This window comes from Lithobates pipiens, unplaced genomic scaffold (assembly GCF_037356315.1).
Source record: "Lithobates pipiens isolate NorthernLeopardFrog02 unplaced genomic scaffold, aLitPip1_a1.2 Scaffold_64, whole genome shotgun sequence".
Classification (NCBI taxonomy): Eukaryota; Metazoa; Chordata; class Amphibia; order Anura; family Ranidae; genus Lithobates; species Lithobates pipiens.
The window spans coordinates 1,909,297-1,935,499 of NW_027507886.1; the positions used below are offsets into that span (position 1 = coordinate 1,909,297).

Genomic DNA, 26,203 nt, shown 5'->3' on the forward strand with positions numbered 1-26,203 from the left:
GGAGTCCCAGACTACCCCAGGCAGTACTGTACCTACATTAATTTGCATAAATTCACTTATCTTAGCAGTCAATTCACTAGGGTTGTCGATCAGCTCCAACCAACAAGGATTGACCTTCCATTCCCTAGAACAGACTCTACCCCGGCACTTATGGTAAGTGCCAGTGGAGAGTGGTCCGAGACTCCTCTTGGGCCATATTCTATATCACTGACTAACGGGGTTGCCTCCCCATTCCCCCAAACCATATTAATTCTAGAAAGAGTACGATGAGAGCTTGAGAAACAAGAATACTGCCTATCTTGTAGATGGCGCATTTGTCATATTGAAAATAATTCATCTTTAATACTGTTCAACTGGCTATCAAGACCAAATATAGAATCCTAGCAGGCATTAATAGCTTGAAATATATCCCTTAACGTAGGTTCCTCACTCCTTGCTGTGGGGCACGCTGCAGAACTTTTTGTAGTATGAGCCACTTTACCCTCACCTGGCCCCTTATTACTCACAGTTTTACTGGTAGATGGATTTGTAGGGTTTGAGGCTGGTTGGCTGTGGCTTCTGCTGTCTGATGCCGATCCCTGGGTTTTCAACTGCCTCGCTACCTGTTGATGAACTCCCTTGGTCGGTGACTGTGAGGTCACATGTGAAGTTGTATGGGCAAAGCGTTCAAGCTTTGCTGCTGCGGCTGCTGCCGCAGAGACCTGGTTCGCTTTCTCTTTCGCTGAGCGTGTTTTTTGGGCCCCCTCCTGGTGCGACATGTCGTCTGTGGCCTGTTTACTGAGCATAATATATATATTAGTAAATGTTCCTCTCTAGACTTATTGACAAATTTTTGTAGGACTTATTCCCAAATGGTTTATGACCTGGGACACCCTAAGTACAGTGCACACATATTAAAAATCCTCAAATGGTGAATGCTATAGGTAAAGTGGGCTGCAGTGTTCAATAGTCTTTGCCTATTGAAGAGGTCCTGCATGGCACCAAAATGTTGCACTTTTCTGCTGTCATATGCAGGGCTGCCAATAAGAGGGTATAGCCGACTCTCCTGTACTGGGTCTGGGCCCCATCAGTTTCACAGGGGTACCCAGGCACCTGCCAAGCAGGAGAACCAGCTTTACTGTCTTTATCACTGAAACATATCCTCCTGTGGCTTCCCCTGCAGTGCAAATGTCTTTTTCTCCTCTCACACCTGCTCTAAACACCCCCTTCCTCTTGCTGTCCAGACCTCCCTGCATGCTCCCCCTCAAGCTACTGGCTACTCCACCTCTCCCTCCTGCCTGCTAAAACTTGTGTTGGGCACACAGGGGGATTCACCATGGAGTGTCACAGGGAAAGGAGAGTAAACATTTTACAGCCCTTCCCTTTCCTGAATGAATAAAGTGAGCGATCAGTACTGGTACTATGTTTAATATGCTTTAGTTTGTAAATGAAAAAGAAGTCTCAGAGCATTTCCTATATTTATTCATGTCTGGTGCAGCTGAGGATGCAGAGCAAGGAACTAAGGAATTTAGATGCCTGATATTTTACCAGGGCTCCCCCAACAGGTCAGTTAAAAAAAATACAATTCTAAAAAGAAGTTACCTTCAAAAAGTAGGCTGAATGGGGCCCTGTGATTTGGAACAGCACCCTGACATGTGATTAGTTTGAAAATAAAATATTTGGATGTTTTTTTAAGATCCCTGGTGTGCTAGCATTTTTTAATCTGTGATGTTACCAGTAGCCAGCTGGCAATTGCTGCAGCACCCACCTACTTCTTAACCTACTCCAGTCACATGCGAATAAGTAAAAAAATAAATAGGCTTCTTTAAATGGGCAGCAGAGGAGATGGGTTAACACAGCAACTGCATGTGACTCTGCAGTTGAAGTAGCTGAGACCAGAAGGTCCCGTATTGGACCTCAGGAACTATAGCCATAGCTATCCTGGAGCTCCATAAAATTGTCAGATGTAAGTTCACGAGGTGGCATAAAACTTGTTGGACTTAACTCATAGTGTGCCTGCACATTTATCAAAGTGGCTGAATTCCTGAATATCAGCTTTAAAGTAGATGTAAACCTGATTCATGAAATTTGAGCTGGGCACATATCTGCAGTGCTTTCTTATATCTCTTCAAAGCACCATGTCCCATAGCTTTCTCCTGCTCTGTTCTTCTGTTATCAGCATGAGAACATCTACCAAGCTCTCTGATGCAGGAAAAGCCCTCAGATTTTGGGGAGGATGCTATAAATAGATTAGCGCAGAGCTGAACTATTTAACAAACAGATCTGAAAGTCTCTACCTATGAGGAGAGGGGTTGTTTGCCAGCTATCTTGGCTGTATGTCCAGGCTTCACTGCAGTGTTAACCAGGAAGAGAAAATCTCCTAACACAATTTGAACATTCTAAAGAATATATAAAGCTGAAGACAGCAGATATACATGTATAACTTGTGTAGGAAGATTTGTTTCATCTCAGTGTATCATCTGAGGTTGGTCACTTCACTGGGTATATGTAAGGGTTTACATCCCCTCTAACAGAAACCCATCCCTTGCATTATATGGACATTTTGAGACAGTAGCTTGAAAATATGTATTTTATTTCAAAATGTGTATAAGCAGTTCTAATCTTTAGTCATTGGTGCTGCTTTTCTAAAGAATTTGGAAATGTTCACACAGTAAATTGGGTAAATATTCAATTCAATCGTGTGCAAGTGGAATAAGTAAACAGGGATTTTCTTTTCACGATTGCAGTAAAACCTTTACACATTTTATTGTGTGAACATCCTGAAATCCCTTAGTAAGTCAACTTCTTTGTCTTTGTTGGTTGTGCTGAACATGCATAGAGAGAAGCAGGGGAAAGGAAGGAATGGCATGGCACAACTACAACCTCAGAACAGCCATTGTTTGCTGAGCACCCTGGGTTTAGGGCTCCCAGGGTGCTCTAGTACAGGTGTCTCCAAACCTTATAAACAAAGTGCCAATATACGGATCTTCAGCTTTGACTGTGACCTATGGAAGTAGAAAATGTCTCAGACTTGGTGTTCAGTGGGACCAAAAAAGTGGGAGGAATAGTGCCCCATCATTGGTGTCAGTGGGAAGAATAATGCCCCATCATTGATGTCATAGTGGGAGGAATAGTGCCCTATCATTGGTGTCAGTGGGCGGAATAGTGCCCCATCGTTTGTGTCAGTGGGAGGAATAGTGCCCATTGTTGGTGTCAATAGGAGGAATAGGGCCCCAACATTGGTGTCACTGGAAGGAGTAGTGCCTCATTGTTGGTGTCAATGGGAGAAATTATGCCTCAATGTTTGTATCAGCTGGCACAATTATATGCCAATCTTTGTATCAATGGGAGGAATAGTGCCTTGTATTGGTGGGAAGTATAGGGCAATCAAAAGGCTGTTGTTTGGAGACCACAGATAGAAGTCTAGGAGATAAATAGGCATCTATTAAAGCCTAATTTTAAATTTTAACCCCAGTGTCCTGTTTCTATTATTCAGGTTGATATCACATTATTTTACAGAAAGCCAATCGGCTTTCTGTATTAGTTAACTGGTTAACAGTCTCTTCCACGAATATTTTCTTAGAGTGAAAAAAACGGAGATTTCAGCATTAAAACTAGAAAATGCAAATTATGGCTCTTTTGAGTCAGAAGGGATGTTTAATATCTGATAGCGTGTATATGACATATTTTTATAATTAGCGCTTCCCTTTTCCATCTTGTAGCAAATATGGTTCTATGTCACAGGAAATAATGACACTACAGTGTTTATACTAATTAATGGTAAACTTTGTGTTTAATAAATGGTTCAAGGGTAATGGAAAAATTGAGCTGCCTATTGTTTATTTTACTGCCATGGAAATAAAATAAAACAATAAAATGCTGTTTATTTACACTGTACACATTTTGCGAATAGGGCAACAAATTGAACTATTGCCCCTAGAAAACAATCTGTTTACATTTCCAGAGATTTAAAAATGAAACCTGATTGGTTGGTATGAAAAGCCGTTTCACTTTCAATCCTTTTTTTTTTTTTATAAATCGGCCTAGTGGGAGCAGTTTGGTGGGTTGTTCAAGTAAAATAGACACCAAGTCCCCTTATTCTTCACATGTTGGTTATTTCACAGTTTCTTAGAGAATTTGTGTGTAACATCCTGATTCAATGTCACTGTATTGCCGTGGCAGATGTGTTGAGAATCTTGAAATTATTTATTGACATTTAAGAAACTGTGGAGTATTATTGCCACTCATCCCTGTTTGGATCAGTTAAGGGTCAGTGTTAAGGGTTCAGTGACTCACTAATATTGTTAAGGGTCAGTGAATCACTAATTAATGAAAGTGGAAGATGAGGATTAGGGCTTGGACTTGAAAGGTCTGGGGCTCCCTGAAGAATTCAATAATGCAGCATGTGCTGTGGCGAATGGTGGATTATTTTATTTGCATATTTACATTGAGCCAGCATGACTTGATGAAAGCATGCATATCTGATATCCAGGGGGCTGGTAGTGATGCTGTAAATCATTGTAGTAGCTGGCGCTACACACAGTGGTAGCTGTGATCTTTATTCTATGCAAATAGTTTCCACTCGCGGACCACAGAGGGGCATCTCCATCATTTATAGATCTAGCTGAGACTGCAGGGAAAGGAACCTGAGGAATCTCTTCCTCAGACCCTTTCTTGGTCTCAAAAGGGAGACATCAGGGGTTTAGACCCCTGATATTTTACCAAAGCCCCCCAACAGGCCTGTTAAAAAAAAAAAAGCATTGCACGCAATTGCGGGGCGCTTGCAGAGTTCAACAGGGGGTATAATTCATGCCTCTGCAGCTAAAGGGTGTAGCATTTGAGATGCTCGATTGCCACCCTGCATGGCTGGAACTCATGGCCATCATTATTTTTTCACAGTGCCATCATTATTTATTCACCTTTTAGCCACGCGGACTTTTTAACCAAGTGCGCCACAGGTCCCTATCCACCTGAAGTGTCCCTTACTCTTAAAGCAGAGGTCCGCCCACCACTGCAAAAATTAAAAGCTAGCAGCTGCACATACTGCAGCTGCTGATTTTTAATAATCGGACACTTACCTGTCCTGGAGTCCAGCAGTTTCCATCAGCTGTCACGTGCATGCCGCTTCCATTGCGAGTAAGGGAACCCAGCAGTGTAGCCTTGCGGCTTCACGCCGGAAAGCCAGCTGTGTCTCAGCTTTCAATGTGAAGCATTCTAGCACCACAATGTGTTCACCATATTAGTACAAATATGGTCTTAGCTTAGTGATGTTATAGAGAACTCCAGGGAGATGTCTCCCAAAAGTTCCCTGCAGGCAGAGGGCACACAGGTTCTGGAACTGGCACTTTGAAGATGGGGATGTAGATCTCTGGATTTGGATTGAATATCATTTATTCCATTGCACACTCCAGCCCCGTAGTTTGGAGATAGTTTCTTCCTGCAAGAAAACCTGTTCTAGTAGAAATAAAAAACCCTGATTCATGAAGCACATAAGACATGCTAGAATAACTTATGATAAAATCGTGAGGCCATTATTGCATACTTAATAGTATAACTAAAGACTTTCTTTTTCGATTTGGATAGAGTGAAACTGGACTAGAACACACCTGTCAGGTTTTATTTGATATCTGTACCCTCCTTAGGGAGATTCATCTTCTCTATTTGTCCTGTTTACCATTATCACCGAGAGCAAAAGTAAAAAAAAATCCAAAATTTTGGGTTGTCACCAGTACAGTAATAGAAGGGAAATCTTCCAATGGGGGGAATTGGTTTGTTGACGACCTGTGTTTTGTGGAGGATTTCTTCTTATATTCTGTTTTAGCTAAGGGAAATCTCCCCAGTGGGACACATATGACACACAAAAACTGACAAGGGTTATAACCCTTCCTTACACTATCCAAATGAAAAAAAAAAACTTTAAGATGCTAATCAAGATGGTAAGTATGCACATATTGTTAGTGGAGTTTTTCTTTACACTTGCTGAATGCAGTTTTCTCTTAATGTTCATCTGGAATGTAACCAGTGTATCTCCTACTTTTTCAATAAATGAAAAAGTATATATTTTTGCCATCCCTAAACTTTTTATGTTCTTCACTCTAAATCGAAACCAACCAATTTCAGGCATGCGTCCCAGACTGTTATACAGTGGAAACCCTTGCCTTCATGTTGAAACTTTATATTGTGTTTGCTTAAGCAAAAGATTAGCATATAACAAATAACATTGTTTACTGTACTTAGAGTACTTAACATGTTTGACCGAGCTTCAGCTTTGGTTTATATCTCAGTTGACTATTGTCAAAAGAATCATGTTCTGTATTGTAATGTTTGCAATCTAGCTTAGAAAAGTCACTATAGAGCAGATTAAGCTTTATGAATCAGAAAGTCAATCAGTTATCCAAATGAAAATCTAGAAGCCTAGCCAATGGATATGAGGGGCATTCAGAAGATGCAACCACTGGAAGCTCTGGCTTAAAGCAGAGTTCCACCCATTTAAAAGTCAGCAGCTACAAAAAGTGTAGCTGCTGACTTTTAATAATCAGACACTCACCTGTTCCATGGTCCAGCGATGCAGATGAAGGAGGCCTTCCTCCTCTCCCAGGCACCGGAATTTCAACTTTGGGTGCCCGGCTGTGGCTTCACAGCCGGGCGTGCACTATGTATGCGCGAGCCACGCTGCATGCTGTGAATGGCCGGGCAATCTTCTGGGACCTGTGATGTGTCCCAGGAGATTGCAGGGAGGGAGGGGGGAGAGGTGATCTTCCTTCCGGCGCCACGGAGCCAGGGGAGGAAGTAGGAGCTGGGTGCCTTTAAAAACAGGGTACCTGCTCCTCCCCCAAAAAAATAACATACCAAATGTGGCTTGGCAAGGGGTCACCAACACTTAAAGCAGAAGTTCCAACTATCTCTCAGCTGCTTGTCATAGGACACCCATTCTTGGAGATGACACAAACCCATTAGGTACTGTAACTAAGTGATCAAAACTTTGAATAGAGTTCTCTCTCCTTCCCTGTAAATACTTGCATTCTGGGATATACTTGATCCATAAATTTGGATTGGTAAGCTATAGATGCTCTTGACATAGTACTGTTTACGGCTAGAAAACAGGTCTCTCCATCTCTGTCTTCTGTTGGAGAGTGGCCGAAAGAGATAGTCCATATTATCTTTTGATACATGTATTAAAAGGTATTGTCCACTGAGGTTCCAGAAAATATGGGCTTGCTGTATAGACAAACTGAAACCTACGTTCATTTAGTCTGATCCCTAGTTACTGTCCCTTGGCCTATATGGTTTGAAGGCAATTATAGGCACTCATGTTTGGAACAGGTGTCCTAATAGTTGACAAAGGGGCTGATTATAAACATACACACTGATTATTAAGTATGCTAAGGCTCCATGCACACTAGTGTTTTTTTTTTTAAGCTAACAAAAACGCTGGAAAAAAAACAGTGGATAAAAAATGCTGGTAATAGCTTTTTATAGTAGCATTTTAAGAGCGTTTAGGAGCGTAAGAATTCTATTAGCATTTTTGCAGTAAAAGGGAAAAAAACTCAAACAATGCTATTAGGAGAGTTTAGCCGTGCTTAAGATCATTTATGCTGGAAAAATGGCTCCAATAAACTTTTTTCTGCTTCTAGACGCTGAAATATATAAACCGCTAATAGCCTAAAGTAGTGTGCATGGACACATAACACTATTTGGCTTCTAGGAGCAGGAGAAAAAAATGCTAATAACATCTTCTAGGAGCTTAGGAGCTAGTATGCACGGAGCCTTAATGTAATGTTTATTGTATGTGATAAGACTGCTGCGTTTGGATATGACTGCAAAATGCACATATATTCTGTACTTCCTTCAGAGTAAAAATTTATATTCTGAGGACTCAGTAGTAGATTGCCATGGGACTCCTCTGTCTCTTTGCAGAACTCCGTGAACCGCTTGCCCCTATGTCACACTTCAGTACACTGTATGCTTTGATACATTTTGCTGCTGCTTTTTCTGTATGTATATTTGTGGTTTTGTTTAAAAAATAATTTACAAAACACAAATACTCAATGAAAAAAGACTTTTCTAAACATACCTGATATCAGCTACTAAACTAAACCTAGGCAACTAAAAGTGGCCTAGGTTGTCTTCAGTGGTTGCAATATTGCTTCATTTAGCAGTGATCTCATAACTATGGATAGCCTTAACTGTATGACTGGTATTTCAGGTAAAATGTGATTTAAAGCAGTTTTAAACCCAAAAATGCCTAGAACTACGGGAGCGACATCTTGCTGGTCACATCTCAGATGAGATTTCAGAAGTAAGCAGTTGTCTCACCAAAAATTCATCTTCAGCAGCAATATCACTTTTGGGTTCATAGACATTTTAGTGTAGGTTACAATTAAAGCACAATAAACTGACTGCACAAGAAGCAAGCATACCTAGTACACAGAAAGATAGTAACATTTACTAAGTTTTATTGTTATAGGAAATGTCAAGTGGAATATTTATACAGACAAATCAGGAAAATATGTTTATATTTCTAAAATGCCCATTTATTTAACTATACATTCCACAAAAGACCTGAAAACTGTTGTATAGATTGAGACTGATTTACTAAAGGAGTTCAATCAATTGTGTGAATATTTACTTTATTATTCAGTAATGTGAAAAGCAGAGTACTGTTTACTTTTAAATAACGAAACAGGAATTTGCCTTTCATGTAATCGAAAATTGAAGTGCATATTAATATAATTTATTTTCTGAAAACTTTCAACACCTTTAATAAATGTGCCTGATTTTATTTTAAGTGGTTATAAAGCCTAAAAAAGGTTTTACCTTAATGCATTCTTTGCATTAAGAAAAAACATATTTAGGTATTAGTATCCCCCCTCACCCCCCTTTGTACTTTCCTGAGCCCTCATTCTATCCAGAGCTCTGCACTTCTGCAGCTTTTTTCTCCCCTCACTTCCTGCCTCATAGGGCATTGCTGAGGCAACAGGAGCCATTGGCTACTGTCAATGAAATCAGTGATGGGGCGGGGCTGTGTCCTGCTGTGTGTGTGTCTATATACACAGACAGCAAGGCTCAAAAGGGAGCCTGCACAAATACCCCAATTGAAAGAGACTTTCTATGGGGGCGCTTGCCAGAGAGGAAGAGCCAGAAACGCAGGTGGGGGACTCAAGAAGAGGAGGTTTGGGGCTGCTTTGTTCAATTTCATTGCACAGAGCAGATAAGTATAAACATGTTTTTTTATATTTACAACCACTTTAAATAGAACATATCATAAGGGAAATATGTGCAATGTTATTGTGCAATCCCTATTGAAAATGACTGTTACCTAACTGTCATGCAGAGTTCTAACTTCAAAAGTCGCATTGTCATTCTGAGTTAAACTTACTAAGGAACGGATTATCAGCGTAAAAGCCTATTAGAATTTTTTTTTTTTTTATAGAAGCCAACTATGCAGTATACATCCCTTGTGACAGATTCCCTTTTATGAATTGAATTGTTACATTTAGTTGTTCCTTTTTTTTACCTAGGGGAAACCTTGGTTCTCTTCAGCTGCAGGTGAGGCTCCGTGATGAGACTGTTTTGCCATCGGATTACTACAAGCCTTTAGTGGAACTACTGTGCCAGGAAGTAAAAGCTTCTTACAAGGTAACATATGCAAATCAAAGGTTGCTTGGCTGTATTAAAGTTGAACTCCATGTATGATCTTTTTTGAAAAGTTAGGCTAAATTCACCCCAGCAACTAGCACAGTGCAAATGACAAAAGCAAGGATCTGCTGATTCCTGCTGCTGTTTTTTGCCACCTGTGAGCAGCGGCTGAGCCCTGTACATTTCAATGACAGGTCGACAGTGGCCATAGCTGTCTGCACAGCCAGCAATTACCTGCAGTGATCACTTTGTGTGCATCCAGCAATGATCGCCGCAGGTGATCACTGGCTGCGTGGAAAGTAATGGATAGCTGCAGTCACCAGGGACCTGTCATTGAAGTTTACAGGGCTTGGCCACTGCAGCTACCAACTCCAAGGTGGAAAAAACATCAAAGGGAATCAGTAGATAATCCCCATGCAAATGCAACCTTACATTTGTTCAGCTTGGACCATTGTAAAGCTTGACATATAAATTCAGCAGATGCCAACCAAATTTTGATCCATGTGTGGCCGTTACTTTTGTTGAATGAAATGTTGGAAATTTTTTCTCGATCAGCTTGCTGCAGCTAATTGGCTGCAGTGCTGATCAGGATGTTCTAATAGTGGAGGAGATCCTACTGTCAGAATACAATGACACAGCAAAGGGTACTCCTCCATCCACTTTGCTTGTGTGGATGGAGGAATCTGTTTGTTTTTTCTTTCAGCTAGTATAGTGACCAACACTCAGCCCCTCAGCCAGGGGCAACCCATTCATTAGGGGCACACTGGCGCTGCCCCCCATATCCATGCATCTGGCCGCCATGCAAGACGCCGGATGCATGAATTCCAATAGGGAGGGGAGTTTTTTTTTTTAAGCTGCTGTGATGCCCGCTGAGGAGAGCAGAGCAGGGCTAAGGGAAGCCACCAGTGATGCCTGCTGTCTGTCGCCTGGGTGAAGCGCTGCCCATCATAGTGCTCCGGACCCGCCGAAACCAGAACCGGGGGAGGGGGGTGTTGCAGGTTAACCAACCAGGAAGGTTGGCTGTGGGTGCACTGTTTACTGCCTTAACCCCCCCCCCCCCCCCATTAATTACCAGCAGCCACCACTGTCCACAGCCATTCACAAAATGCCTTATATTTTTAAACGAATACAAGGCTTTCCCTGATTGCATGAGGTGGAAAGGTGGGGTGGTATCGTTCCAATCATCACAAGCAAGGAACCCCCCTGTGGTCTCTATGCAGAAGGCACAGGCAGAAGCCGCTTGACACAGAACCCATATGATTGCAACTACTACAGTGATTGTCACCTTCCACGGAACTTCCCTCAGGTATACTTATGTTGGTCAAAGCTGGAGTAATGTAACTATGCAATAAAAATGATACCAAGACTTCAGCTGTAAGAAATATGATGTGTCTTGCAACTTTAATTTCCTAATAGCAAAGTAGCATTGATAGATTAAAGATCCAGCGTTGTGCATTAGAGCAGCATTGCTGCTCTCTCTCTTTTCTGTGGCTCAGACACAGCAGCAGGCTATTGAGGAGGGAGCAGGGGGTGGGTCCAAGAAGCACTGTGGCTTGTCAATGGTCATGCAGAGTGCAGCTCGGGAGCAAGCCTGCATGAGTGCCCCCATAGCAAGCAGCTTGCTATGGGGGCACTCAGCAGGGTAGAGGTGCCAGGAACACCAGCAAGGGATCCGAAAAGATGGTACGGGGGTGCTCTGTGCAAAACCATTGAACAGAGCAGGTAAGTATAACATGTTTATTATAAAAAAAAATGTTTTAGCTTTACAATCACTTTAAGGTTGAATTCACACTAGTGTGAATTGGATGTAGATTTTCACGCATTCCAATTTTCTTGTCAGGAGACTGTGACTCGCTCTCAATGGAGCCGAATCACACAGCCCTGGGACAGCTGCGGAGCAGTTTGCAGAAGAGTCCTGTGCATCTTCTGGTCCATTTCAGGTTCGAATCCAGCCAAACATTCGGCCTGATTCCTCCATGAAATGGAGAACAGCGACGCACCGGACCCCTGCTGTGAGCTGCTCCACACAGCATTGTGAACCCAGTCTAAGGGTAATATGAAGTAGAAGAGTAAGATTATATCTTAGATATTTTATTTATTTTAACTTTAATTCATTTATACTTTATTTATTTTAACATCAGTGAAAATTAAATTATAAAAATGTTTTAATTTGTTATATATACAATTATGCATTACACAATACATTATGAAGGAATATGTTTAAATAATGAAGGGGTTAATGATCATGTGGGATCAATTCATGTTTCTGTATAATAGCGTGTCGATAGGGGCTTTGTTGTTCTTTGAGAAAGCAATGAGCCTAGCGTGAAGAGTAGAACTTTTTCCACATGGCTGTTTTAGTAATGCAAGAATATTATTTTGCCTCTCGTTGTGTGGCATTCCTGTTGCTGGTATGATTGATCGGTTCAAATTAGTTGTGTTCTTACCTGTATAAGATTACAAAGCACTTGGACTGTAGATAGAATATAAACACACACCCAATAATAGTGTCTAATGACTAAGGCCACTGCCTTCCCTAGCTACTCCTAGTTCTAGCGTTAAGGTATAATATTACTGAAGGACACTTTAGAGATTTATAATAGAGTACAGAGGGCAGAGATAGCAAGTAACCCACAGAGACTAATTAGAAACCAGCCTTAAGTGACAGTGACTATCTTGGTAGCTAAAATAAGCAGGTTTAATAATGCGCTTATAAAGATTCAATTTGCTTTCCATAGACTATAGCAAACCAGTGCTCCAGCACAATTATATAAGCCATTGCTTATCATATATCATACATTCCCAGACTCTCAATAGTAATGTGTACATATAAGCATAGATAGTAATACTTAAACAATGTAGTGCTTTCAAAGCTGATCTCCATGGTTTAGTCCAAGGTGGTCCAAACAACTAATTCTCTCACTAACAGATGCAGTGGATGTGTGAGCTGTATAAACTGTATCTAAGCTATATAAAGTCAGGCTGAGCACTGCCCAGAACTTCACAGGCAGCTTTGTATTCTATGAATGTATGCAAAGCTTCCTCTGATTGCTGAGTTGGAGATGTGATGTTATGCTACCACTTATCTGCCTTGGCCAATCAGAAGTTTTGTATTAATTCATATAATACAAAGCTCCCTGTGAATGGCTGATCAGCCCTCGGCCCAGCTCAATGTTGTTCCAGGAGCTGGGCAGGAAGTTCCTGTCCCACTGCTGAAACACAGAGCTGTATACTGTATGTAGTTGAGGCTACATAGTTTATACAGAGCACATAGCTACTGCACCTGTTAGTGAAGTAAATAGTACATTTGAACCAGCTTTTTTTTAAATTAACTATTTAAACCAGCTTTAAAGTGTGCAACATGTATCAGTGGAAATTCGATTTTTTTTGAGAAGGCCATGGACATTAAAACTATAGTCCTGTGAATTATGTTTGTGTTTCAACAGGAAAAGTGTGGACCTTTAATAACACTGATAGATGACACCACATCTGCTGAATGCAGACAGGAAGTGGCCACCAACCTTGTAAAGATTTTCTTAGGACAAGGGCTAGCAAAGGAATTCCTTGATCTACTCTTTAGGCTTGAGCTGGAAAAAACGAGTAAGTGACATCTGTGCATGTTTTCCATTGCGGGAGCAAAAGTAACATTTCTCAGAAGAGGTGCCATTGTTGCATTTCATCTTTTATTAATTATGGGCATTAAGTTGCAAAATTAAGTGACTCTTTTAGAGAGGCTAACCACACCCATAGCTGATATTTAAAGTGGAACTTTAGTTAGAAAATTAAGTCCTGCTAGATCACTTCAGGCTGGCCCTTTTTTCAGGTATAGCTTTAAAAATAAGTGCCTATACTGTTTAAAATCCAGTAATACACTGTCTCACCCTGCTGTGCGTACACTTAGTTGCTCTTAATTTTTTAGGCACTGCTGAGTTTGTAGAAGTCGATCTGCTGACAGCCTTAAAGTGGAATTAAACCCTCCTATCCTTTACAGCCAAGGAAGCTGCTTCTGTTTGATCTGCAACTGCAATGGTGCTGCACATGCGACAAGTTATGACACTTGCCATTTGATGGTTTGACAGTTTGGTTGAGGACAATCCCAGCATTCCAGGAATGTAACTGTTTTTTGAAAATGTTAAATCGATGGGTTTAGTTCCACTTTATGATCTGCTGCTGTTCAGGGGCTCTGGGCTTCAGCAAAATGGCAGCCTCTATCAAGAAGAAACAGGAGCAATGCTGGATGCAATTTTACAGCACACACTAATTTGGTAGCATAATTATTAAAGTGGAATGTATGTTACCTGCTAAACAACATTATTTTATATTAAGTTGTTATGGGTAAAGTTCCTCTTTAAGTTTTGTTTTGCTGCTGGCAGTTTGAATTACTTGAATCCAGTTATGCAGTACCCCGCATCAGAACGCAAAGTCCCATCTGTCATGACCTTTACTAAAAGTGAAATAGTGGTTTCCCTGGGACTCATTATAATGTAACAAACAACTATCGAATCCGGCTGAAAATAGAGACACAAAATCACCATGGAAGTCTATAAGAGATGTAAGAAGACTGAAGGTCATTCAAATTACAAATATTCACCCACAGCAGAAGTAATATTTTTTTAGAATTGCCCATTAAAGGCTATTTTAAAATATCAACATCTGCTACTACATATACTATAGACTTGCATTTCCCGTTGGCATTTACTTCTGCCTAATTTTATTTAAACTTGAGGGAGTGCCTTGAAAAAGTATTCACACCCTTACCCACACAATTTCCACATTTTGTCATGTTACAACCAAAAAGGTAAATGTATTTTATTGGGATTTTATGTGATAGACCAACACAAAGTGGCACATAATTGTGAAGTGGAAGGAAAATGATAAATGGTTTTCAACATTTTTTGCAAATAAATACGTGAAAAGTGTGGTGTGCATTTGTATTCAGCTCCCCTGAGTCAATACTTTGTAGAACCACCTTTCTCTGCAATTACAGCTGCACGTCTTTTTGGGGTGTCTCTACCAACTTTGCACAGCTAGGGAGTGACATTTTTGCCCATTCTGTTTTTGCAAAATAGCTCAAGCTCTGTCAGATTGGCTAAAGAGCGTCTGTGAACAGCAATTTTCAAGTCCTGCCACAGATTCTCAATTAAATTTAGGTCTGGACTTTGACTAGGCTATACTAACACATGAATATGCTTTATCTGAACCATTCCATTGTAGCTCTGGCTGTATGTTTAGGGTCGTTGTCCTGCTGGAAGGTGAACCTCTGCCCCAGTCTCAAGTCTTTTGCAGACTCTAACAGGTTTTCTTCTAAGATTCCCCTGTATTTGGCCCCAAAGATTCTAAGATTCCCCTGTATTTGGCTCCATCTTCCCATCAAATCTGTCCCTGCTGAAGAAAATCATCCCCACAACATGATGCTGCCACCACCATGTTTCACGGTGGGGATGGTGTGTTCAGGGTGATGTGCAGTGTTAGTTTTCCGCCACACATAGCGTTTTGCTTTTGGGCGAAAAAGTTAAATTTTGGTCTCAACACAGAGCACCTTTTTCCACATGTTTGCTGTGTCCCCCACATAGTTTCTCGCAAACTGCAAACGGGACTTCTTTTAGCTTTCTTTCAACAATGGCTTTCTTCTTGCCACTCTTCCATAAAGGCCAGATTTGTGGAGTGCACAACTAATAGTTCTCCTGTGGACAAATTCTCCCACTTGAGCTGTGGATGTCTGCAGCGCCTCCCCAGTTAGCATGGGCCTCTTGGCTGCTTCTCTGATTAATGCTTTCTTTGCCCAGCTTGTCAGTTTAGGTGGACGGCCATGTCTTGGTAGGTTTGCAGTTGTGCCATACTCTTTTTTCGGATGATGGATTGAACAATGCTCCATGAGATGTTCAAAGCTTGGGATTTTTTTTATAACCTAACTCTGTTTTAAACTTTTTCACAACTTTATCCCTGACCCGTCTGGTGTGTTCCTTGGCCTTCATGATGCTGTTTGTTCACTAATGTTCTCTAACAAGCCTCTGAGGGCTTCACAGAACAGCTGCATTTATACTGAGATTAAATTACACACAGGTGGACTCTAATTAGCTGACTTCTGAAGACAATTGGTTCCACTAGATTTTAGTTAGGGGTATCAGAGTACAGGGGGGCTGAATACAAATACATGCCACGCTTTTCATATATTTATTTGTAAAAAATTTGGAAAACCATTTATTATTTCCTTCCACTTCACAATTATGTACAACTTTGTGTTGGTCTAGCACATAAATTCCCAATAAAATACATTTACGTTTTTTTTTGTTTTAACGTGACAAAATGTGGAAAATTTCAAGGGGTAGGAATACTTTTTCAAGGCACTGTACTCACAGTAAGGATAGATTCACACTACTGCGATCAGATCCGATTTTCAGTGCAATTAAGCAGTGCAACTTGGTTTGTTTTAGATGTGGTTTGTATGTTCTATGGAGCCAAAATCTCACTGGAGTCACACCAAAGTAGTACAGGATCCTTTTCCAATATTGTTCCATACGTTGTTACATTGATGTGAATGGGCATCATTAAAAAATGTGATTTCCATTGTCATGCGATTCTGTGCAACTCAAATTGCATTAGTGTGAACTAGACCAAAGGCTAGTTTGGATGTAAACCAGTTAATCTATCAGTATTGATGGGGACATGTCATGCAAGCACCATGTAGATAGTACTGTTGGGGATTGAACTCATAACCCCACATTGCAGAGCAAGTATAATACCCTGCTAGGCGACGACCATCAAAAGTAATACTTGTATTAACATGCATGTATTGGAAATTGTGCGATGTTGGTAAAATTATGATTTTTAAAAAGATAAGCATTTAGTCTGCACTTGTGCTCTTTTCTATACTGTTCAGTTTATGGTTGATAAATAATATTTCCTTATTTTATATATTGATGTTTGAATTGTAAATCAAATATATTATTATCACAGATGAACCAAACACATTATTCAGAAGTAATTCTTTGGCTTCCAAGTCAATGGAATCCTTTCTTAAGGTAAACAATATATTTTTAATTTATCACCTTAATTCTCAGTCTTGTCAAATGTTTACGTGTGAAGGCTTTATTTGATGAATTCCCAATTGTTTAATGGTATATATATTTAAATAGCTTATAAATCATTACAAATATCCTCAACTGCCTTCAGTTTCCCTTATGCCTGTGACTATAATTCAGTCTGCCCTCACAATATGTCCCTTTGAGGCGACCCATTCAGATGCACTGAAAACAAAAACTACAAGTGTAAGTGATGAGCTGGAATGAAAAAACACATCCCTGAAATCCCTTTAGATAAGCATTTTTCTCCCTGCTGGCCACCCAGTGATGAGACTTTAGCAGTGCTGATAGAATGTTATGAAGCAACTGCTGGGCAGACTACATAGCTAGATTCTACATCATCAAGTGACCCTCTCCCCCTCCCTCCCCTGGAACATACACATCTAAAGGGTACCTGAGGATGTGTTCCTTCACTCTGGTTCAAATGAAAAAGCAGTGACTGTGAGTACCTGCTAAGAGTAGAATGTAAACATAAGAGCCAAAAATTTAAAACATTTTTTAAAAAAAACCCAGCATGAGGCCACACCCAATCCATACTAGGCCCTTTGGGTCTGGTATGGCTCTGGGGGGGGGGGGGGGGGAATCCTTTGCCAAAAAATATTGGTGTGAGGTCCACCCCCAAAATCCATACCAGACACCTATCTGAGCATTCAGCCTTGTAGACCAGGAAAGGGGTCGATTAGCAGCTTGCGCCCCCCCCCCCCCCCCTTCTGAACTATACCAGGCCACATGCCCTCAATAAGGGGGGAACTTTGTCCGAGGGGGCGAAGCATTTTGTCCCCATGTCATGTTAATGAGGACAAGGGCCTCTTCCCCATACCCCTGGCCCAATGGTTGTGGGGTGCAGGAGGTCACCTATCAGAATCTGGAAGCACTCCTATGTTAGTATGGGGTACATAATCATTCACCAAAAAAATGACAAAATAAACACAACACTGTTTTTGACAAGTCCTGCAGTGTAGATCTATGGTCAGTCACATCGTTCAGTGATGTAGGGTTACGTCAGTCATGAAAAATTATAGCTGCCAACCCAGACAGTAAAAAAAATGGCTTTTGCTGAACCTGACTGCTCCTGTTGCCAAAGCCAAATTACATTTCCGGTTCTTCCCGCTACTAAAGTAAATAAAAGGGAATGTTCATATATTGTCAATGATGTCATAAGTGGGCGGGGTCACCCAGTGATGTCCCTTTGTTTAGTGCAGAACTAGCAACATCAATTGTCCCCACTGCTGAAGTAAACAAAGGGGCAGGCGTCACCTAGTGACATCATTGAGTACCCAGCCTACTTATGACATCATTGACCAGATATGGACATGTCCATATCTAGTCAATACTCATTGATATCATAAGCAGGCAGGAAAAGCTGGCAATGTAATTTGGTGACGGCAAGCTGTGGGAGCAGTTGGGTTCGGTGGGCAGCAATTTTTTGTTTTTTATTTCATTATGTGGTCTCCCCCAAAATCCATAACAGGCCCAAAGGTCAGCTCTTTTGTTTACATGTTGCTGTCAGTGGGGAATCCCCATGACAGTAGGGATGAATCCTGTTTTTTAAGAACGCCAGCGGGCGGATTAAATTGATGTGAACTAAAAACTGTAAAACAAACAGCTTTTTCCTGGTAAATACAGCAATTATGAGTTAGTGATAATATTATGTATATGTATTATTATGAAATAAACTTGACTTTAGTACTCGTTTAAAGAAATATCCTCTGTCAGGGGTAAGACACGGGAAATATGATCGTGGTTGTCTTTAAGACCTTGACAAGCAAACTTGCCACCAACTTTTGTACAGCAAGCAAATGCTACACCAAGCTCAGTTTTTAAGCTATTCTTTGAGCCAGATGGCCTCCTCTTATATTCCTAAAGAGAATCTTTTAGAGACCAGATGATATATCACCTCTGCTTCCAGAAGTGGAATGTTCATAAGAATACACAGAAAAATGTCTAAAGCAGGTGGCTCCAGGATGCAGATTTAAAGCGCAACTTGACTTTTCTCTGTCTTGCTCATGGGAAAATCTAGATAATATGGCTCCAGAAATCTGTAAAGATTGGTAGTGAATGACAGCTTAAACCTTCAGCCAGCTTATTAAAAAATTTCAATAGTTTTATTTTTCATATTCTTCATGTTTATGATGCAAATATTGTTTATGCTGCAGGTAGCAGGAACCCAGTATTTACACAGTGTTGTTGGACCAACAATCAATCGTATCTTTGAAGAGAAAAAATATATTGAACTGGATCCTAGTAAATTAGAGATTAAAGAAGCTGGGTAAGTGTGGATACTGTATTAATATCTAATATTATCTAGTAAGTTTAAACTGAACTCCAGAGAAAACAAAAGTTCTACCTTGCAGTGGGGCTTCCTCAAAGAGCAAGGGTTAAATGCTCATTTAGGTCTAGAGTATTGGTAAAAGCATGTTTACAGACCCTCTCATCTGCTCCAGGAGGTTCCCTACACACACCAGGCCAGCACCCCCTAGCCTCTTCTCCCCATGCTTCAGCAGTTGACATCATCAAATTTAATGCAAGGCCCTTAGCCCTATATTGGACTTAAGGATGCCTAGGGACAGTCTACTACTGGAGCGTAAGTTAGCAGAGGAGAGTGGTGCCTGCTGGGTAACCAAGGAATCAGGTATATAAAACTGCTTTTTCTGGTATCTCAGATGTAAATCAGCATTTAAGCCTTGCAAGCAGCCTCACTGCAGGAAGGATTTTTCTTTTCCCCAGAGATAGGCTTTAGTAATATGTGTTATAATGAATTATATTATGCAGTGTGAATATAGTTTAACCTCCCTGGCGGTATGATTAGTTCTGGTTTTAGGTGCTGAAAGCGGTACAATTATTTTGCATGGAAATTTGGCGTTTTATATTGTAGTCCTATAATTCTTAGGAATAACTCTCTTAAATCTGTTCAAACCAGAGTCTAGCAGACATCCCGGGTATGATAAAGTTCATAATATAATAAATAATAATAAAAATTATTCAATAATGTAATCAAATCCTAAAACACTGAAAAAGGGACACTTTCTGGTTACAATGGACAATCTCCATGTCTACAACAATAATCTGAAGAGGCAGTATCATTAAGCCAAACATTAATTTTGGACTTACATTGGACATAGATGCGTCTTCATGCGATTATTGGTTGAATATATTTCTGATCCCTGGTTGTTCTGATCCTTAGTTGCTTTTTTTTTTTTTTGCACATATTTTGCGTCTTCATGCGATTATTGGTTGAATATATTTCTGATCCCTGGTTGTTCTGATCCTTAGTTGGTTTTTGCACATATTTTGCACATGTTTGCACAGTCTGTTCTGAACTAGCACATTGTTGAATACAAATAACATTTTCACCATGTTGCATACCTAAATGAATGTTTACATGTTTTTAGTATCCACCCATAGTAGGCTGATACGTATAAGATAACTTAATATCCACTTTGATTATAATTATGATGGAACACGTATGTTGATTCCACATTGATCACACACTTTTTAATTAGGATAAAATTATTTTAGGAAATCTTTGCACGCTACTGCCAACAGTTTTTTCTTTTTATATAAAAAATTAAACACCAGGTTTTGATAGGTTAACTTATCACATCACTGATAGGGTTTAGCGCCATAACCTTTTTATTCTACACTTTCCATTTCCCTCTCCTCCCTATTAAGGAAGTGAGGGCTTCAGGCACAGGCAGCTCTAACCCAGTACATTCTCTTTTTTTTCTTCACTTTTTATTTATTTACCTTTTTTATATTTCTATCACATTGGAGATCTAGTTTTGTTTTGGTTTTTCCATAGCGCGACTTTATTTATTTATTTAATCTCCAAATTCCAGGCAGAAAAAACGTATTTATAATATAAAAGTGCATGCAGGGCATTGCACAGACCACTAGGGACAAAGGGGTGTGTAATTTTTTTTATACAGTACTGTGTGTGTTTTGTGTACTTTTTTGAATTGCGCCGTAACATCGCAGGGAACGGAGATCGGCGCCATTCGGCACTGTGAATCGAGCGGAGGACAGCTCCATCACACAGCGCGGAGGACATCGCTGGATCCAGGGGACAAGGTAAGTAACTTCTCCGTGCCCTCCCTGTATCCAGCGATGCCATCCCGAGTCTGGTTCGGGGTTACCGCTTATGATAGTAAAATCCCAACCCGAGCCAGACTCGGGATTACCGCCAGGGAGGTTAATGAAGACAAAATATTTATCTGAATCCTGAAAGCAGGCGATTTTTATAGGCAGTCTTGTACATTACAGCATTTTTAAACAAAGAGCAGCTGCATGCAAGCATTGCACTTTACAAACTTCAGAATTTCCATGTTTCCCTTGTGTATTCCCAATCTGAAAAATATGGCCGAGCCAGGAGGTTTACTGCTGAGCCACAACTATCAATAGAGTTGAGGGAAAGCTCCATGGTTACTGACAGAAGCACAGGCCAGGCAAGAGGTTAAAACCTGCTCCTTTACACAAAAAATAAAATAAAAATGGGGTTTGGGTGGCGTTCTGCTTTAACTAAAATTCAGCTTGTTGCAGGTTTTTTTCCCCCAAGGAATAATAATGATACAGTGTTCATATAAATGTTACACTGACCAGAGGCTGAACATCTGACCTTCCGGTGTTCCTTTTGTCCAAATGAAACAGAAGTGTATTGCATAAGAACTAGGATGTCAGAAAGAAGGCTTTGCCTGTAAATCAGAGAGAGGAGGAAGTAAATACCCATAACTAATGATTTTCACATCCTTTTTAAGTGCATGACTTTATGTTGCATAAACATGTATTTTGTTCTCTCTTCCATTGAGAGGCACAGGAAGTCTTTCCTGTTCAGGTTCTATGGCTACAATGGGGTAGAACACTGGAAAACAAGAAAACTGTAGGCCCAGGGTAACTCCTCCTACTAGAAGCATGATTCGGTTGTTTGCTAGTGTCCTAGGATAATGTATGACTTCTCATCAGCTATGCTGTGCAAGGCTAGCATATTTCTTTCTAGCACCTTTATTTTTTAACTCTTCAATATTTTTTTTCTTCAGACAAGGCTCTCTTCTATATTGCTGCTAGAACTTGTCTCTTGCACTGTAGCTATCAGGTGTGCATGTCCTCAGCCGGGCTAATGGAGTAAAAAGAGAGTGTTTGACTCTGAAACTAGAGGATGAGCCTGTTTATTCCCCCAATGCTGTTTCTAGTCTTCGGTGCTTTAATGCCTCTAAAGCCGCAAAGACTTTCCTATTGCATCTGCTGTTCTAACTCTTTCACTTTCAGAGATGGGAAACACCATAAAAAGCTCTTTATTTCCCCCATGGCTAATTAAACTTCTACCTTTTTGAAGAGCATTTTGCACAAAAACAGTCTACCCCCACTGTGAATCCAGCAGTGTTCCGCATTTACAAATTGACTACTATACCAGTGAAGGGTGTACCTGTCTTTAACCACTTAAGTACAGGGCATTTTGAATGAAAATTAGTCATGCTACACTGTACCCAAAAAAAAATTTTATAATTTTTTTTCACACAAATTGAGCTTTCTTTTGGTGGTATTTATTCACCACTGGGTTTTTTATTTTTTGTGCTATAAATAAAAAAAGACTGAACATTTGATGAAAAAATGCCTTTGTCTTTGTTTCTGTCATAAAATTTTGCAAATTAGTCATTTTTTCTTTACAAATTTTGGCCAAAATGTTGGCTGGATTTAGGCTGGATTCACATATGAGCATGCAGCAGCTCACAGCAGGAGTCCGGTGCGTCCTTGCTCACCATTTCAGGTCCGATTTCAGACCAAGTTTTGGGCTGAAATCGGGGGGGCGTTTGTTGATAGATTATGGATGTGACAACATCTTCGATGAATTTCAGGAAGGGGGTGTGGCTTTCTGTGGATTTGGTGTAGATTATGTATGCATTATAAATGGCCAAATTAATGAGATAAATTTCTACTTTCTTGTACCAGAAACGGGACCTCCTTATTGTCAAATAGGGCTGAAGTATTTGGTCATTGAAATCGACCCCCATGTAGAGATTGTATTCATGGATGCATGTTGGCTTTTCAATGGGACCTCATCTTCTTTGAACCTCAACTGTAGTGTCATCGTGGATGGTGATCATCATCATGTACACATTCCTGCTATCCTTCCACCTCAAGGCCAGCACTTTGCTGCTTCTCAAAGTTGCTTTTCCCCCCCCATCGCAGTTTTTTGTTAACTATGGATTGTGGGAAGCCCTGCCTGTTCTTTCTGCAGGTTTTTCCAGTTGGGCCCATGTAGGTCAGGCACTGAGGGGGCTGGAGCTGGGAATCTCTTCCTTCATATATGCAGAATGCATACAGATATCCCATGATTTTCTCACAAAGCTTATAAAATTTTACTCCGTATCTGGCCCTTTTGCTAGGAATATATTGTTTTTTATTCCTAACTGGCCTGAAAAGGGTACTATGGACTAATCCACACATATATGCTGATTGGGGACATAGAGTTCTACAAATCTTTGTGAAAAAATGTTTGAGTGGGCAAATTTTACATAATCTGTCATTAATTTGAATGATTTCGGGGAGGGCACTGGGTGTTGTCGCTGAAGTGAAGGAAGCGCATAATCATCTCATATCGGGACCTGGGCATTGCGGCAGAATAAATGGGCATATGGTGGATGGGGTTGGTGGACCAGTAGACATGTCCTTAATTTTTTTTTGTAAGCCCCATGTTTATTGTGTGGCCCATAAACAATTTGAACTCCCTCCAAAGTAAGATCTCTCCACTCAAACAAACGGGCATATGATGATTGGGGGTTGTTGGCAATATGCTGCTGGGCATATAGATTGGTCTGGTCCATGATAAATTACAGCAAAGTGTTGGGCAAAAATAGATAAAAACAATCAATTTCTTAGGGTTTCTTGGGTATTGGCCTGGCTGAGTGGTGAAAGGGGGAATACTTGCTGATCCTGAGTCGGAAGGCAGCCATGTTGGGTTGGCAAGAGCATCTGGGAGGTATGTAGTGGCCCTGACTCTTGGGGGATGTGACAATATAGTGCTGGTATTTGGGGGATTTGAAATTCCTGTACTTGGGGGTGATACTGCAGCTCTCGTTCTGGGCCTGGGAATTTGATCCTGGGTTTTATCGCTGACAGCAGCGCTGGTACTGGGCCTGGGCATTTGATCCTGGGCGGCTGCCTGGTTTCCAGAGCCTCTTGCCCATTTAAGAGGGACCCATTCTTCCTCCAATTCATTTGCTGATCCAGTGCTATCAATAGGTTCAAATCGGCAAATTGGCATTGGAATCTAATGAGAACTCCCCGCTGCTCTCATCAGTCATGGAGAGGATATGGAATGCCTCCTCACTGCTATAAACTTTTTTGGACATGCTGCTGATAGGCTGTGCGATGGGTGGCAGGTGGCAGTCACTGATGGGCTGTGTGACAGGTGACAGATGGTTGGCAGGTGACGTTCACAATAGATGACAGGTGACGGTCACTGATGGGTGACAGGTGACGGTCACTGATGGCAGTCTCTGATGGTGACCTGTGCACTTTATGGGACTGATAGGTGACAGGTGGTGGTCACTGATAGGTGACTGATGATGATCACTGGTGACGGTCACTGATGGGAGACAGGCGACAGTCATTGATGGATGACATGTGCACCACTGACTGTCTCTGATGGCAGTCTCTGATGGTGACAGGTGCACTTTATGGGCACTGATGGGTAACAGGTGGACTTTATGGGCACTGATGTGGTGACTGTTGGGTGACAGGTGCAATGAAGGGGTAGGAGTGATGTGACAGGTTTTCTTTATTGTGTGGTGCTTTTGTAGAATACACACACACATTGGTAACTCGCTGCTCCTAGCTCTTCTCTCCTCACACTAGAAATGGTGTGTGAGGAGAGAAGAGCCAGTAACAGCCAGTAAGCAGTCTGTGTTTACATTTTTTGATCGGCCGTGAATGGATCACAGCCAATCACGTGGTAAACAGCCATTGGCTGTTTACCATTCTTGGTGATGGCTTGTGTTCCTGGGAACACACCGCCACTGACATCCCCGTGCAGCTCGCTCCCAATCATGTGCATGCGCCATGTCCAAGGGGGAAGTACCATCTGTGATCGGCCGTGACTGGATCATGGCCAATCACATGAAAAACAGCCATGCCCATTGGCTGTTCACCCCTGTTATTGCCAAGCTGTGCCTCAGGGACACCGCCACCGACAGTGCAGGGCTGCACGCACCCGATTGCACGCATGCCCTGTTCGAATGGGCCGACGTCGAACGAGAGCCACACCGCCCCTCCATCATTTGATGGTGGGCAGGTGGCAACTGGTTAAAGAGCCAACTGATAATTGGTTTAAAGCCCTCTCTAGAACTCACTTTCACTGGTTGATCCTGCTGTTCACCCCATCTTGGCTGATTTAACTGTGCCAAACCATGGCTGACTGATGAAATTATCTTAAAAGTGATGTTTTTATTACTACTGTGGTAGATCCCTTGATTATAGAACACATGGATTCAATGGCTATAGCTTTCAACTTTAGTTGTGACGGTCAGCAGAAAGCTTTCAGATTTTTCTCCTGTGTGGGTTAAAGTGCTGAACTGCTGAATCTGCTTTCCTGATGACCTTTGAGGGGCAACAATTCTTCGGATCTACTCTTGATACCATTATCAAGGATGCTACTTATGCCCAAAACACCCTTATTTCTAAGCATAAGACTTGGAAACAAAGTCTTCCCTCTTTTATCTGTTAAGAAATGTGCCTTTTATTTTTCCACTCCTGCGCCCTCCACATCAAGACCTCCAAAACTTTACTCCCAGTCTGGAACTCGGTCTGCCAAATCCTTCAACAAATGAACGTGTATTCCCACATTCCAGAGTGGGGACGTTTATTAACCTTTGGGGACACTTGGAAAGATTACATCTTAGATGCTTGGGTGTAGGAGGTGGTATCTCTGGGGTATAAACTGAAGTTTTGCTCCCTGCCTCCTCCTTGTATTCTCACCTCCAACCTTTCTGTGTCATGGCACAAATTAGCAGATATCCATAGAGCCCTCTGGGGTCTTCTGGATCAAGGTGGTCTTTGTCGGAATGGTTTCAAGAACTTTACTCCAACCTGTTTATCATTCCTAAACTATTCCTGCTATTTTGGATCTAAGAGCACTGAATGTCTTTATTTGACCTCAGAATTTCTGCATGGAATCCACCAGGTCTGGCATTGCATCCCTTTACTAGGGAGCATTTCTGGCTTCTGTGAACATCAAGGATGTATACCTACGTACCTACCCATTTTACCAGCACATCAGTGTTTCCTACACCTTATTGTGGGGCCTCTACACTACAAGTTTGTGGCCCTGACCTTGGGCCTTTCATCAGCACTTTGGGTGTTAACCAAGGTGCTGGCCCCAGTATTAGCCTTACTTTGCTCTTGTGGCATCTCTGTTGTGGGATACTTAAACAACCTGTTAAGAGAATAGTCAGAGCAGAGTCAATCTGATAAAGTGTCTTTGCCTGCCCAGACATTACAGTGGTTCAGAT

General features: G+C 41.2%; 1 protein-coding gene across 4 annotated transcripts in view; it reads left to right on the forward strand.

The window, feature by feature from the left end:
* The window catches only part of LOC143958914 (ras GTPase-activating protein 4-like), a 239,161-nt gene that overhangs the window by 176,002 nt on the left and 36,956 nt on the right, over window positions 1–26,203 (forward strand). For all 4 annotated transcript variants that reach the window (XR_013270144.1, XM_077467902.1, XM_077467900.1 and 1 more), the window contains exons 9-12: window positions 9,501–9,618; window positions 13,065–13,218; window positions 16,576–16,640; window positions 18,857–18,969. Coding sequence is in view for 3 of the 4 variants with exons in the window: in XM_077467902.1 (XP_077324028.1) it covers window positions 9,501–9,618; window positions 13,065–13,218; window positions 16,576–16,640; window positions 18,857–18,969 (450 nt within the window). In the remaining variant the exon portion in view is untranslated. The remainder of the gene's footprint in view (window positions 1–9,500; window positions 9,619–13,064; window positions 13,219–16,575; window positions 16,641–18,856; window positions 18,970–26,203) is intronic.